The sequence below is a fragment of the Panulirus ornatus genome, chromosome 17 (assembly GCF_036320965.1).
Source record: "Panulirus ornatus isolate Po-2019 chromosome 17, ASM3632096v1, whole genome shotgun sequence".
Lineage (NCBI taxonomy): Eukaryota > Metazoa > Arthropoda > Malacostraca > Decapoda > Palinuridae > Panulirus > Panulirus ornatus.
Window position 1 is genome coordinate 31,156,834 of NC_092240.1, and position 16,745 is coordinate 31,173,578.

The 16,745-nt window shown below is 42.2% G+C and overlaps 1 protein-coding gene across 1 annotated transcript in view; it reads right to left on the reverse strand.

The window, feature by feature from the left end:
• Nucleotides 1-16,745, reverse strand: part of LOC139754419 (uncharacterized) — a 461,762-nt gene that overhangs the window by 80,932 nt on the left and 364,085 nt on the right. Inside the window, exon 4 of the mRNA XM_071671697.1 lies at nt 16,444-16,579. Within this exon, the coding sequence (XP_071527798.1) occupies nt 16,444-16,579 (136 nt within the window). The remainder of the gene's footprint in view (nt 1-16,443; nt 16,580-16,745) is intronic.

The following is a 16,745-nucleotide window of genomic DNA, read 5'->3' on the forward strand; positions in this document are numbered from 1 at the left end:
CTACCTCGCTAATGCATATATATATATATATATATATATATATATATATATATATATATATATATATATACATATATATATATATATATATATATATATATATATATATATACATATATATATATATATATATATATATATATATATATATATATATATATATATATATATATATATATATATATATAAAGAGAGACTTTTGGATGTTAATGTGCTGAGAGGTGCAACTGGAGGGATGTCTGATCAATATCTTGTGGAGGCTAAGGTGAAGATTTGTATGGGTTTTCGGAAAAGAAGAGTGAATGTTGGGGTGAAGAGGGTGGTGAGAGTAAGTGAGCTTGGGAAGGAGACTTGTGTGAGGAAGTACCAGGAGAGACTGAGTACAGAATGGAAAAAGGTGAGAACAATGGAAGTAAGGGGAGTGGGGGAGGAATGGGATGTATTTAGGGAATCAGTGATGGAGTGCGCAAAAGTTGCTTGTGGCATGAGAAGCGTGGGAGGTGGGTTGATTAGAAAGGGTAGTGAGTGGTGGGATGAAGAAGAAAGATTATTAGTGAAAGAGAAGAGAGAGGCATTTGGACGATTTTTGCAGGGAAAAAATGCAATTGAGTGGGAGATGTATAAAAGAAAGAGACAGGAGGTCAAGAGAAAGGTGCAAGAGGTGAAAAAGAGGGCAAATGAGAGTTGGGGTGAGAGAGTATCATTAAATTTTAGGGAGAATAAAAAGATGTTCTGGAAGGAGGTAAATAAAGTGCGTAAGACAAGGGAGCAAATGGGAACTTCAGTGAAGGGCGCTAATGGGGAGGTGATAACAAGTAGTGGTGATGTGAGAAGGAGATGGAGTGAGTATTTTGAAGGATTGTTGAATGTGTTTGATGATAGAGTGGCAGATATAGGGTGTTTTGGTCGAGGTGGTGTGCAAAGTGAGAGGGTTAGGGAAAATGATTTGGTAAACAGAGAAGAGGTAGTAAAAGCTTTGCGGAAGATGAAAGCCGGCAAGGCAGCAGGTTTGGATGGTATTGCAGTGGAATCTATTAAAAAAGGGGGTGACTGTATTGTTGACTGATTGGTAAGGTTATTTAATGTATGTATGACTCATGGTGAGGTGCCTGAGGATTGGCGGAATGCGTGCATAGTGCCACTGTACAAAGGCAAAGGGGATAAGAGTGAGTGCTCAAATTATACAGAGGTATAAGTTTGTTGAGTATTCCTGGTAAATTATATGGGAGGGTATTGATTGAGAGGGTGAAGGCATGTACAGAGCATCAGATTGGGGAAGAGCAGTGTGGTTTCAGAAGTGGTAGACGATGTGTGGATCAGGTGTTTGCTTTGAAGAATGTATGTGAGAAATACTTAGAAAAGCAAATGGATTTGTATGTAGCATTTATGGATCTGGAGAAGGCATATGATAGAGTTGATAGAGATGCTCTGTGGAAGGTATTAAGAATATATGGTGTGGGAGGCAAGTTGTTAGAAGCAGTGAAAAGTTTTTATCGAGGATGTAAGGCATGTGTACGTGTAGGAAGAGAGGAAAGTGATTGGTTCTCAGTGAATGTAGGTTGGCGGCAGGGGTGTGTGATGTCTCCATGGTTGTTCAATTTGTTTATGGATGGGGTTGTTAGGGAGGTGAATGCAAGAGTTTTGGAAAGAGGGGCAAGTATGAAGTCTGTTGTGGATGAGAGAGCTTGGGAAGTGAGTCAGTTGTTGTTCGCTGATGATACAGCGCTGGTGGCTGATTCATGTGAGAAACTGCAGAAGCTGGTGACTGAGTTTGGTAAAGTGTGTGAAAGAAGAAAGTTGAGTAAATGTGAATAAGAGCAAGGTTATTAGGTACAGTAGGGTTGAGGGTCAAGTCAATTGGGAGGTAAGTTTGAATGGAGAAAAACTGGAGGAAGTAAAGTGTTTTAGATATCTGGGAGTGGATCTGGCAGCGGATGGAACCATGGAAGCGGAAGTGAATCATAGGGTGGGGGAGGGGGCGAAAATCCTGGGAGCCTTGAAGAATGCGTGGAAGTCGAGAACATTATCTCGGAAAGCAAAAATGGGTATGTTTGAAGGAATAGTGGTTCCAAAAATGTTGTATGGTTGCGAGGCGTGGGCTAAGGATAGAGTTGTGCGCAGGAGGGTGGATGTACTGGAAATGAGATGTTTGAGGACAATGTGTGGTGTGAGGTGGTTTGATCGAGTAAGTAATGTAAGGGTAAGAGAGATGTGTGGAAATACAAAGAGCGTGGTTGAGAGAGCGGAAGAGGGTGTTCTGAAATGGTTTGGGCACATAGAGAGAATGAGTGAGGAAAGATTGACCTAGAGGATATATGTGTCGGAGGTGGAGGGAACGAGGAGAAGTGGAAGACCAAATTGGAGGTGGAAAGATGGAGTGAAAAAGATTTTGAGTGATCGGGGCCTGAACATGCAGAAGGGTGAAAGGCGGGCAAGGAATAGAGTGAATTGGATCGATGTGGTATACCGGGGTCGACGTGCTGTCAGAGGATTGAATCAGGGCATGTGAAGCGTCTGGGGTAAACCATGGAAAGTTGTGTGGGGCCTGGATGTGGAAAGGGAGCTGTGGTTTCGGGCATTATTGCATGACAGCTAGAGACTGAGTGTGAACGAATGGGGCCTTTGTTGTCTTTTCCTAGCGCTACCTCGCACACATGAGGGGGGGAGGGGGATGGTATTCCATGTGTGGCGAGGTGGCGATGGGAATGAATAAAGGCAGACAGTGTGAATTGTGTGCATGGGTATATAAGTATGTGTCTGTGTGTGTATATATATGTGTACATTGAGATGTATAGGTTGTATATTTGCGTGTGTGGACGTGTATGTATATACATGTGTATGGGGGTGATTTGGGCCATTTCTTTCGTCTGTTTCCTTGCGCTACCTCGCAAACACGGGAGACAGCGACAAAGCAAAATATATATATATATATATATATATATATATATATATATATATATATATATATATATATATATATATATATATATATATATATATTTGTTTTATTTATTCATTTATTTTGCTTTGTCGCTGTCTCCCGCGTTAGAGGCAAGCATGCTAAACGCTAGGCTATGGGTCTGGCTAATAGGAAACAACTATTCGAATACTAAATATTCGAATACTAAGTAAAACGCTATCAGCTGGCTATGTGCGCCTGTTGGGAAATAACCGGTATAGACCCCGTTGCTCACCATTGAGACGAAGGGTATTCAAGTACTTAGTATTCGAATAGTTGTTTCCCATTAGCCAGGCCCATAGCCTAGCGGTTAGCATGCCTGCCTCTTGCACAGGGGTCCCGGGTTCGATCCTGGCTGTTGGAGGTTTGTATGTTCTATGAAGGTGCGCGTTCATATGCACTTTATTCGTATTCATACACCTCCGCGTTGTACAGTTAGGTTCGGTAAAACGCTATCAGTTGGCTATGTGCGCCTGTTGGGAAATAACCGGTATAGACCCCGTTGCTCACCATTGTGAGACGAAGGGTATTCGAGTACTTAGTATTCGAATAGTTGTTTCCTATTAGCCAGGCCCATAGCCTAGCGGTTAGCATGCCTGCCTCTTGCACAGGGGTCCCAGGTTCGATCCTGGCTGTTGGAGGTTTGTATGATATATATATATATATATATATATATATATATATCTTTTTTTCATACATATTCGCTATTTCCCGCGCGAGCGAGGTAGCGTCAAGAACAAAGAGCCGAGCCTTAGAGGGAATATCCTCATTCAACCCCATTCTCTGTTCCTTCTTTTGGAAAATTAAAAATGGGAGGGGAGGATTTCCAGCCCGCCGCTCCCTCCCCTTTTAGTTGCCTTCTACGACACGCAGGGAATACGTGGGTCGTATTCTTTCTCCCATATCCCCAGGGATAACACACACACACACACATACATACATATACATATATATATATATATATATATATATATATATATATATATATATATATATATATATATATTTTTTTTTTTTTTTTTTTTTTTTATACTTTGTCGCTGTCTCCCGCGTTTGCGAGGTAGCGCAAGGAAACAGACGAAAGAAATGGCCCAACCCCCCCCCCATACACATGTACATACACACGTCCACACACGCAAATATACATACCTACACAGCTTTCCATGGTTTACCCCAGACGCTTCACATGCCTTGCTTCAATCCACTGACAGCACGTCAACCCCTGTATACCACATGACTCCAATTCACTCTATTTCTTGCCCTCCTTTCACCCTCCTGCATGTTCAGGCCCCGATCACACAAAATCTTTTTCACTCCATCTTTCCACCTCCAATTTGGTCTCCCTCTTCTCCTCGTTCCCTCCACCTCCGACACATATATCCTCTTGGTCAATCTCTCCTCACTCATTCTCTCCATGTGCCCAAACCATTTCAAAACACCCTCTTCTGCTCTCTCAACCACGCTCTTTTTATTTCCACACATCTCTCTTACCCTTACGTTACTTACTCGATCAAACCACCTCACACCACACATTGTCCTCAAACATCTCATTTCCAGCACATCCATCCTCCTGCGCACATCTCTATCCATAGCCCACGCCTCGCAACCATACAGCATTGTTGGAACCACTATTCCCTCAAACATACCCATTTTTGCTTTCCGAGATAATGTTCTCGACTTCCACACATTTTTCAAGGCTCCCAAAATTTTCACCCCCTCCCCCACCCTATGATCCACTTCCGCTTCCATGGTTCCATCCGCTGACAGATCCACTCCCAGATATCTAAAACACTTCACTTCCTCCAGTTTTTCTCCATTCAAACTCACCTCCCAATTGACTTGACCCTCACCCCTACTGTACCTAATAACCTTGCTCTTATTCACATTTACTCTCAACTTTCTTCTTCCACACACTTTACCAAACTCAGTCACCAGCTTCTGCAGTTTCTCACATGAATCAGCCACCAGCGCTGTATCATCAGCGAACAACAATTGACTCACTTCCCAAGCTCTCTCATCCCCAACAGACTTCATACTTGCCCCTCTTTCCAGGACTCTTGCATTTACCTCCCTTACAACCCCATCCATAAACAAATTAAACAACCATGGAGACATCACACACCCCTGCCGCAAACCTACATTCACTGAGAACCAATCACTTTCCTCTCTTCCTACACGTACACATGCCTTACATCCTCGATAAAAACTTTTCACTGCTTCTAACAACTTGCCTCCCACACCATATATTCTTAATACCTTCCACAGAGCATCTCTATCAACTCTATCATATGCCTTCTCCAGATCCATAAATGCTACATACAAATCCATTTGCTTTTCTAAGTATTTCTCACATACATTCTTCAAAGCAAACACCTGATCCGCACATCCTCTACCACTTCTGAAACCGCACTGCTCTTCCCCAATCTGATGCTCTGTACATGCCTTCACCCTCTCAATCAATACCCTCCCATATAATTTACCAGGAATACTCAACAAACTTATACCTCTGTAATTTGAGCACTCACTCTTATCCCCTTTGCCTTTGTACAATGGCACTATGCACGCATTCCGCCAATCCTCAGGCACCTCACCATGAGTCATACATACATTAAATAACCTTACCAACCAGTCAACAATACAGTCACCCCCTTTCTTAATAAATTCCACTGCAATACCATCCAAACCTATATATATATATATATATATATATATATATATATATATATATATATATATATATATATATATATATATATATATATAAGTAAACTCGCTGGAAAAAAAATAAAATAGAATTTCCAAGCTTTCAACTGTATTTCAAGCCATTTTGAAGGATAGAGAGGCAAAATGAACAAGTGAATATATACCAAACCAGCCAACACCACAGCTGAGAGACCAGGAACAGATAATCTGAGAAAAATGGAAAGTTTGACCAAGACGGTGATGTGATCCGTCCCTCTACCTGGCAAACTACGTCAGGTAAGCCATCTTAATTTCGCCACACTCCAACAGAGATTTCATTAAGATACAGACCTGAAGTTCAAAGTTTAAAGAAAACCTTCCCCAAGTTGAGGCATTCATTCATCATTCCTCGAACAATCACGAGTCTGTCAAAATATCTACTTTTACGTGTACGTTCCTTGCTATTCTGAATTATTTGAGAGAAGAAATTGCTCATATCTATGACACTGCAAGAAAACTTAATTGTCCTGAGAAGGTTACTGACAAATGCACACAAAAAGAAAGGATTAGTTACTACTGTACTGGGAAGAAAGACAAATTTAACGATAATATTATGCTTCTAACCTCTCATAAGGAATTTTCACCTCTATAAACTCGTTAGAGAGAGCGTTATTGGATTACCTGTTAATTGATAGGCGCGCGAAAGAGAGACTTTTGGATGTTAATGTGCTGAGAGGTGCAACGGGAAGGGTGCCTGATCATCATCTTGTGGAGGCGAAGGTGAAGATTTGTAGAGGTTTTCAGAAAAGAGAGAATGTTGGGGTGAAGAGAGTGGTGAGAGTAAGTGAGCTTGGGAAGGAGACTTGTGTGAGGAAGTACCAGGAGAGACTGAGTGCAGAATGGAAAAAGGTGAGAACAAAGGACGTAACGGGAGTGGGGGAGGAATGCGATGTATTTAGGGAAGCAGTGATGGCCTGCGCAAAAGATGCTTGTGGCATGAGAAGCGTGGGAGGTGGGCAGATTAGATAGGGCAGTGAGTGGTGGGATGAAGAAGTAAGATTATTAGTGAAAGAGAAGAGAGAGGCATTTGGACGATTTTTGCAGGGAAATAGTGCAAATGACTGGGAGATGTATAAAAGAAAGAGGCAGGAGGTCAAGAGAAAGGTGCAAGAGGTGAAAAAGAGGGCAAATGAGAGTTGGGGTGAGAGAGTATCATTAAATTTTAGGGAGGATAAAAAGATGTTTTGGAAGGAGGTAAATAAAGTGCGTAAGACAAGGGAACAAATGGGAACATCAGTGAAGGGCGCTAATGGGGAGGTGATAACAAGTAGTGGTGATGTGAGGAGATGGAGTGAGTATTTTGAAGGTTTGTTGAATGTGTTTGATGAAAGAGTGGCAGATATAGGGCGTTTTGGTCGAAGTGGTATGCAAAGTGAGAGGGTTAGGGAGAATGATGTGGTAAACGGAGAAGAGGTAGTAAAAGCTTTGCGGAAGATGAAAGCCTGCAAGGCAGCGCGGGTTTGGATGGTACTGCAGTGGACTTTATTAAAAAAGGGGTTGACTGTGTTGTTGACTGGTTGGTAAGGTTATTTAATGTATGCATGACTCATGGTGAGGTGCCTGAGGATTGGCGGAATGCTTGCATAGTGCCATTGCACAAAGGCAAAGGGGATAAGAGTGAGTGCTCAAATTACATAGTTATAAGTTTGTTGAGTATTCCTGGGAAATCATATGGGAGGGTATTGATTGAGAGGGTGTTGACGGCATGCACAGAGCATCAGATTGGGGAAGAGCAGTGAGGTTTCAAAAGTGGTAGAGGATGTGTGGATCAGGTGTTTGCTTTGAAGAATGTCTGCGAGAAATACGTAGAAAAGCAAATGGATTTGTATGTGGCATTTATGAATCTGGAGAAAGCGTATGACAGAGTTGATAGACATGCTCTGCGGAAGGTATTGAGAAGGTATTAAGGTGTGGGAGGTAAGTTGCTAGAAGCAGTGAAAAGTTTTTATCAAGGATGTAAGGCATGTGTACGTGTGGGAAGAGAGGAAAGTGATTGGTTCTCAAAGAATGTAGGTTTGCGGCAGGGGTGCGTGATGTCTCCATGATTGTCTAATTTGTTTATGGATGGGGTTGTTAGGGAGGTGAATGCAAGACTTTTGGAGAGAGGGGCAAGTATGCAGTCTGTTGTGGATGAGGGAGCTTGGGAAGTGAGTCAGTTGTTGTTCGCTGATGATACAGCTCTGGTGGCTGATTCATGTGAGAAACTGCAGAAGCTGGTGACTGAGTTTGGTAAAGTGTGTGAAAGAAGAAAGCTGAGAGTACATGTGAATAAGAGCAAGGTTATTAGGTACAGTAGGGTTGAGGGACAAGTCAAATGGGAGGTACGTTTGAATGGAGAAAAACTGGAGGAAGTGAAGTCTTTTAGATATCTGGGAGTGGATTTGGCAGCGGTTGGAACCATGGAAGCGGAAGTGAATCATAGGGTGGGGGAGGTGGCGAAAGTTCTGGGAGCGTTGAAAAATGTGTGGAAGTCGAGAACGTTATCTTGGAAAGCAAAAATGGGTATGTTTGAAGAAATAGTGGTTCCAACAATGTTATATGGTTGCGAGGCGTGGGCTATAGATAGAGCTGTGCGGAGGAGGGTGGATGTGCTGGAAATGAGATGTTTGAGGACAATATGTGGTGTGAGGTGGTTTGATCGAGTAAGTAATGAAAGGGTAAGAGAGATGTGTGGTAATAAAAAGAGTGTGGTTGAGAGAGCAGAAGAGGGTGTTTTGAAATGGTTTGGTCACATGGAGAGAATGAGTGAGGAAAGATTGATATAGAGGATATATGTGTCACAGGTGGAGGGAACGAGGAGAAGTGGGAAACCAAATTGGAGGTGGAAAGATGGAGTGAAAAAGATTCTTAGCGATCGGAGCCTGAACATGCAGGAGGGTGAAAGGCGTGCAAGGAATAGAGTGAACTGGAACGATGTGGTATATCGGGGACGACGTGCTGTCAATGGATTGAACCAGGGCATGTGAAACGTCTGGGGTAACCCCTGGAAAGTTTTGTGGGGCCTGGATGTGGAAAAGGAGCTGTGGTTTCGGTGCATTATACATGACAGCTAGAGACCAAGTGTGAACGAATGTGGCCTTCGTTGTCTTTTCCTAGCGCTACCTCGCGCACATGCAGGGGTTGTCATTTCATGTGTGGCGGGGTGGCGACGGGAATGAATAAAGGCAGACAGTATGAACTATGTACATGTGTATATATGCATATGTCTGTGTGTGTATATATATGTAAACGTTGATATGTATAGGTATGTATATGTGCTGTGTGTGGACGTGTATGTATATACATGTGCATGTGGGTGGGTTGGGCCATTCTTTTGTCTGTTTCTTTGCACTACCTCGCTCACGCGGGAGACAGCGACAAAGTATTATAAATATAAATAAATATAAACTATAAATATAAATAAATATAAACTCGTAATTTGAAACAAGAGTAATGTTTTCAAATATGACAACACCACGTGGAACTCTTTAATAAAGAACAGACTATCGTCTAAAAACAATGAGGCGTCTACACTGGTCCATGGAAAGTCTGTCGTAAGGTGTATATATATATATATATTGGCCAAACGGGTCAATCTCTAAAGGAAAGGATTCAACAGCTTAAATATTCTGTGAGGACAGCCTCGGAATCAAACGCAATTGTCAAACGTATAGAAGATTAGTCACATCCAATGTATTCGGGGAAGTCAAAAGAAAAAATAAATATTTTACCTTCGTGTGTCGCTTACAGAAAGACTTATTGTTGAATCCTCTCTTATCAAGGTTAACAGCTTCATAAACACGATTGAAGGAATGTATACAATGGATCATATCTAAATGAAGACTCTGTTGAAACGTGGCACAATTAAGAAAGCATCAGCTGACGTGACGTCCTCCGCCAGTTAGAGGGAAGGGTCAAACTTTCGGATTCTCACATCAAGTGTTCCTGGTTTCCTCAGCTGTGTTGTACGCTCGCTGGTTTGGTATATAGTCTCGTGTTCATATTGACTCAGTCTGAATTCTTGAATAATGACTTGATATAAAGGCGAAAGTTTGGAGATTCTCTGTTTATTTTTACAGTAAGTTCACTTCCATCAGCGCTTCACGTGTGTATGTGATTTACTACAATATACATATTTTTTTTATTTTATACATGTTCCCCATCTCCCGCATTAGCGAGGTAGCGTCAAGAACAGATGACTGAGCCTTAGAGGGAAAAATCCTCACTTGGCCCCTTTCTCTGTTCCTTCTTGTGGAAAAGTAATCAAAACCACGATAAACTAAAAGAATCTTCAGGCAAAATGACAGAAAAGTAAGGTAACAAGTGATTACACTTGAGAAACTCAGGTCAGTTTAGGGCTAATTAAGGAAAACCGACAAGCCAGGTTATAACAGGCGGATTGGGCAGGATCCCTGGTTGACACATCAGGTCACAACACTTGAGCTGGGCAGAAACCTTTCATATATGAAATCTGATATGATTGGATCAAAGTGAAAGCGGCCATAGGACATAGCTATGCTTTGAACATAACCTTTACAAATCATACGAGCTCCTGTTATGTTTACTCAGAAGACCTAACTTTAGCAATGTGGCAAACACTGCTCCTGTTAATGTGATGATCCTTCTCAGTTCTATGGTGAAACATGACAAAAAAGGGAAAAGCTGAAACACAAGAGTTAACCACTATAAACAGAAGTGGTCAAGAAAAATAGCGCCTGGGGACAACAAAACTTTTAGCAACAACATAACTATATAAAATTGGATTATGCCAACCTTTGCTGTACAGTTAGATCAAGTTTCCTCCGTCTTTTAAATATTTCATGAATGCAAACATTTATAAATAATAATATAAATATAACCATAACGAAGTTTCACACCAAAATCATGTAAAAACAGCAGCACTTCGCCAGTGATAGTTTCAGAGCCATTCTTTTTCCTATTTGTTTTTTCTTCAGGATATTTTCAAAACCAAGTGAAACTCTTTTTTTTTTCGAGGAGTGGTGAGGATCACTCCTCTTCCTACATAATTCGAAAAAAAGTAAAAACCTTTAAATACAAAGGACAGGTTTCCTCAAGACATGAAACTAATAAGTCTACCATTATGCTAAAAGCAATCTCAAAGTTTTACAAACATACGCATACACGAGCAACAAAAAAAAATCTTTTCCTCCCTTCTATTGGCTGGAGGAAAGAAAAAACACATCGGTATAAAACAGTAAATAAAACGGACTGATAAATGCCACAGTATTAAAACAAATATAAAACTCCCCATTTTTTTAATTTTTCATCGGGAATTAAAATCTTACTATGTACCGTACCTTCACAGATATTTTCAAAAGCACGCAAAAACTGGCTACAATCTAGGATCTTAAAAATACGTGCAGCTCCCGGACGCTGTCATCACACGAGTAACAAATCTAGACACGGATATCTCAATAGGTTTACAGAAACAATAATGAATAAAGGAAAAAAAAATAAACTCTATCATCACTTTTCTTTCTGTAATGAAGCAATATAGCAAAAGCTTACGTTGTCCTTCTATGTTTCAAAAAGATGGACACCTCTGAAGTGTGAAGTTCTTCTGGACGACACCTGTTGTACCCCGGTCATACAGACTGGCCGAAGGTGACCAGTTCACTCGCGGCGTAACCACAAGAACGAGTCCTCATGAATAATTCTGTTGGTTTATATCACAATGATACGCCATCCTCCTCCTCCTCCACAGACTCTCTCTCACCACGACGGTTACTAATGTCGAAATACAGATCAAATACGAGTCAGGACAAGATCTGGCCAAGGTCCTAAAAGTGACTATTACCTCAAGAACGTCATCGACCTTCGACAAGCAGTTCCTCCGAGAGAAAAGGTATTCATCTAAAGGTTCAAGAATGATTTTAACCAACTGAGAACGACGGTAGGACAACTGATAAGGATGGCTTGGCCTTTAACCTGACCTTTAAGGGCCTGGTCAAAGACTAGGCAATCATAACCAAATGGGGGTACCGCAACGCTCAAGGATCAGTCCCGCCGTAATCAAGAGGCTGAGGGAGGAGTACGGCGCTGAAAGCTAAGTTCGAGGCAAGAAGGATTCTGGTAAATGCTCTCCTGAGGGATAAAGTTTCTGGCACGGTGGAATGGAAGTGGGGGAGGTCGGGAGAGTCGGCGCGAGAAATCCCATTGGACGGAAGGTTTTAGCCCAAGTTGGACAAAGAGTTGCCTGGGAGGGTTATGGAGGTGCCTGAGCGAGTCCCGAGAAGTTTCCAATCACAGGAATAGTGGTCTTAATAGGCGGTTCTTAACCCCTGGGTACGTTGGTACGGCTCGTCATCACAAAGATACGACCTTTGGGTATGATGAGGTGACCTTTGACCTGATGAACCTTACGGGTCAGGTCAAAAGCTATAGGCCATCATATTCGAGGGTCATAAAGCTGTGCTCAGGAGTATAAATACAACGCAGTTCCGTCCTACACCAAGACTATACACTAAGGAGAAATCTGATTATGAGACCAGTAGTTGACGGAAGCAACAACATTCCTAAACGAAGTTGTCATAGTAAACGTACACTCTCTAAGGTCATGTTACAAACTTAATGGAACAAGACTAAGCAGACTGTCGGTACTCACAGGGTCAGGAAATAACTGCAGAATGTACACAGTTACTTCCTTACAGAGGTGATAACTGTGCAGTATGAACACAGTTCACCACAGAGGAAATATGGTGCAGTACGAGCACAGTTACTTCCTCACAGAGAAAATACCTGCAGTATGAACACAGTTCGTTCGTTACACAGGAAACAACTGCAGTATATACACACTCACATCGACATCCATGACTTGATACGTGTGGGTCGCAAGTTCCCACGGAAAACCATTTGCATCACAATAGCTATCACTCTCATCAAACAAGGTCATCATACCACGGTAAGTCGCCGTAAACCTGCTGCGTATGTGTCAGGAAGGATACTACGGTGAGGCTGCTACATAGAGTCAAGGAGATTTCTCACGTCTGACTGGATGCAACGTGATCACCAGATGAAGTTGACGATTCACAGACTGGAGGTGTTTACATGGAAATGCAGGCATCAACAGACCACAAGATCCTTTTGAGTCTGTTTGTGATAAGGAAGAAACACACAGCTTGGCCGTCAATCACCACTCTTGCATATGGCTATCCAACTAGTTTCCAATCCAACCTCGTAACGGCATCATCTACATATATCAGTGCTGCCTTAACTTTCTTGGCTCCTACATATCCAGACCAAACTCATCTCCGTCCATGTGTCCCCAAAGAAATACTGTTATTAACAGCGGCAAAGCGCCTCAATCTTTATATCAAGAGTGATTTTTAAACTTAAATTCTACTTCTCCTGTATAACATAGTCTTAAACAAATACTTTTCCTACTTTTATTACGTGGTTATAAGCATTATAAACCACTTTACTAAGCTTCTGAATCATAAAACCTCGAGATTAATACAAAGCACAACTTACCCGCTAAACTGACCATACTGTAATAGCACTGTGAAAGGAAAGTGGTCCAGTACCCTACACGATACCAGACGATGGTGTATCCTGGCCAACAAGAACTCCAGATTTCTTGTGGAGGAAAATACATCATCTCTAGCCCACGACGGGGAAATAAAACAGCCATGGTGTTAGGAGTCCCTTATGGTGGCCAGTTCATATTGAGTCATACTGCTCTAAATCTTATCTTAACATTAATCAGATCAATTTATCCTTTCAGGAGCAGACAAGAACATAAGTCCATGATGTACAATGAGGACCCAGAGACCTCACCTGCACACCTGTGCGACAACCTTGATTTACATCATAAAACCACTTTTGCTAATAATCTCTGAAACGGTACTTTACTTAATGTCTTCTGAAAATCGACATATATCAAATCAACACTTTTACTTTCATCATACGTGTTGATTATATCACAAAAAAAAAAAAAAAATCCGACGTGTTAGAAGTGAACGATTGCCACGAACACCGCACCGCGAGGTTTGAAATAAAGTGGTGATCCTATCAGTGATTTTCAATCTTGTCTCGAGTGATAGTTGCCAAAAGTCTGCCAACCGCACACATCACGCTAACTGCGCTTGATAACAATTTACAGGAAAGGACGTAATACTTTTTTTCAATACATGCGTTATACTGGCAAACTTTGAATTCAGTGATACTTTTCCCCATAACAAGTGACTTATTCGAAAAAGAGCAAGACAAGGACATAAAGTCTCGTTTCTAGATTCCTTCGTCGTTCTCGGATAACACTTATCACAGGATGGCAATCCAGATGCTTCATTTTGTACACTGATGGCCATGTACCTCGTTCAAGAATGTTTGTATGTCACAAAACACTCGAGCAGAAACACAAGCTGTCTCTTCAATGTTGAAATACCAGTGTGTAACCGAGTTGCCGTTTTCCATAAGTAATGAACCAACTGACATACTACGTCGTAAGTCTCTTTGCTTCAAGCATGACTATACAATCCTTCACTCTTCCTCTTGCTCAAACTTAAGTTGTCTAATCTATCTTGTTGGTTAGTACTGGTCTTTCTTGAATTTCTTGTGTATCATTTTCTTGGGCAAAAGGCATTTCTATCTTTCACTGTTCCATCATGTTGGCTTTGTACCAGAAAACGGCATAGTCATTCCCTCTGCTGCTATGAACGTCTTCCTAAACCTTTTCCAATCTATGTCCACATCATTTTCATTGATGATATAATCCCAGTTCCTCCTGTCGAGAGCAATGTGAGGATCATTAAAACCGAATAAAAATCCTGCATTTTCTCTCGACTTTTATGCTGGCCAAATTAAAATTAGAATTGAAAACTCATTTACCTGTGAATATTTGCATCAAAATTTCCCTAGACCCAGATATTATCGATAAGTATTTGTAACTAGAACTACGCCTTCTATGTTCACATTGCCACTAAGTGTCTCCTTCATCATGCAGGTTTATGTTAAGTCTACTCCCGCAGCTACTTGGAACGAATTCTCCCCACTTCGATACTATAATGTTAAGTTCTCCCCGCTATAAATGGATCCCGACCATTACAAATTTCTGCTAACTGTTCAAGGTCTTTCCTCTACCTCTGGTGTCTGCACGAGAGGCCAGGAAACTCCTGCTCCTGTTGATCTCTTACGAAGCTAAATCATAATAATTGATTTTCACAATAATAGTCCATAGTATCAACAGCCACTGTATGTTCCAGCAAGCCACCACCCACTACTCTCTTTCCTCTGTCAACTGAACAGTGTGAATATGGCATAATCGGCATGGAGAAATATCTATATTTAATACCTGGTCAAGAATCTAATATACTAATTACTATATGTCATAACTTTAAAGTAAGTGTTGCTCATCATAAATATCTATCTCATGTTACTGACTATGAACATCTATCTCATGTTACTAACTACAAATATCTATCTCACGTTACTGACTATAAATATCTATCTCATGTTACTAACTATAGATATCTATCTCATGTTACTACAAATATCTATCTCACGTTACTGACTATGAATATCTACCTCATGTCCTGTGCGAATTTACCCATGTCAAAAATCAGGCTGATGGGGAAGACCAACACAAGACATGCCCGAGCTGGAGGACACATGAAGCCAGGTAACAATCGCGACTGTGGTGAGGATGTGAGCACAGCCTACTGACAGACAGTCACACACCGGGGATCACACTGTGGTGTACGTCACACAAGCAAACCCCATAGCCATTCCCGACGATGACCAAGTCAAATGTGTGATGGCGAGACGACCCATCATGGTAACCCGCACCGCGGTTTGAGCCTACACAGGGAGGAGGATATGGGTGAGGAATGACCATATGAGGAGTTCACCACGACCACATGGGAACGAGTATTGGCGAACAGGGACTACATAGGAGAGAGAGACAGGCAGTCGCAAACTAAGACCAAACACGAAGCAGCAGCAACAAGTTCCGCCGCAGGGAGACGGCAAGTTGCTGGAGACTGGATATAAACACCGGTGTCGGCTGGTGGAAACCGCAGAGGAAGAAAGGAAGAAGTTGAAGAAGACCACAAAGGAAGAAGTTGAAGAAGACCACAAAGGAAGAAGAGGATGAAGACCACAAAGGAAGACGGGAAGAAGTTAAAGACCACAGAGGAGGACAGGAAGAAGATGAAGAAGACCACAGAGGAGGACGGAAAATGGCTAAAGGGGACCACTAAAAGAAGATGGGCAATGACTGAAGAAGACCACAAGAGACGACAGGTTGTGGTTGAAGAAAACCACAAAGGAGGAAAGGCAGGGGATGAAGAAGACCACAGAAGAAGACTGGCAATGGCTAAAGGGGACCACAAGGGAAGACGGGCTGTGGCTGAAGAACACCACAGAAGACAAGCAATGGCTTTACACCACAAAGACCAGGAAGTGAAGAAGAAAACCAAGGAAAAATGACGGGCAGTGGTTGAGAAAGACAGGCATTGCCTGGATAGGACCACAGAGGAAGACAGGCCAATGGTAAGGGGTTACCACTAAGTCGGTGGACAAACAGCCCACTGGAATATGGACAGTGGCAGGCACAGATCATAAACGGAGGGAGGTATGGTGGCAAGAGAAGACCAAACCACGTAATGGGGGGAAACTGGTGGTGGCTGGAGAAGATCACAGAGGAACAGTGGCGAGAGAAGGTCAGACAGGGAGACACCGCCGCCAGACAAACTTAATGAAGACGGCGAGGGAGGGAAAAAACACACACACACACACACACTTACCTGCAGCGTTGTGCGGAAGAGGTCGACGCGAGGGACTGGTGAAGGGGAAGTACGGGGAGTCCGGGGCGAAGGTTGCCCCGTCTGGGCCTCCAGCGGCGCCACCCACAGCCCCGCCCACGTACCCACCACTCACTCCCTGAAACACATAGCAATGCGACTTACAATCTCGTACAATAAAACAATGCATGTTAACACTCCTGACATCTCACTCCCTAAAACCTTTAACAACACTCCTTATGTCTCACTCACTGCAACACAACAACACCCCCTACATCTCACTCCCTGCAACACAGCAACACTCC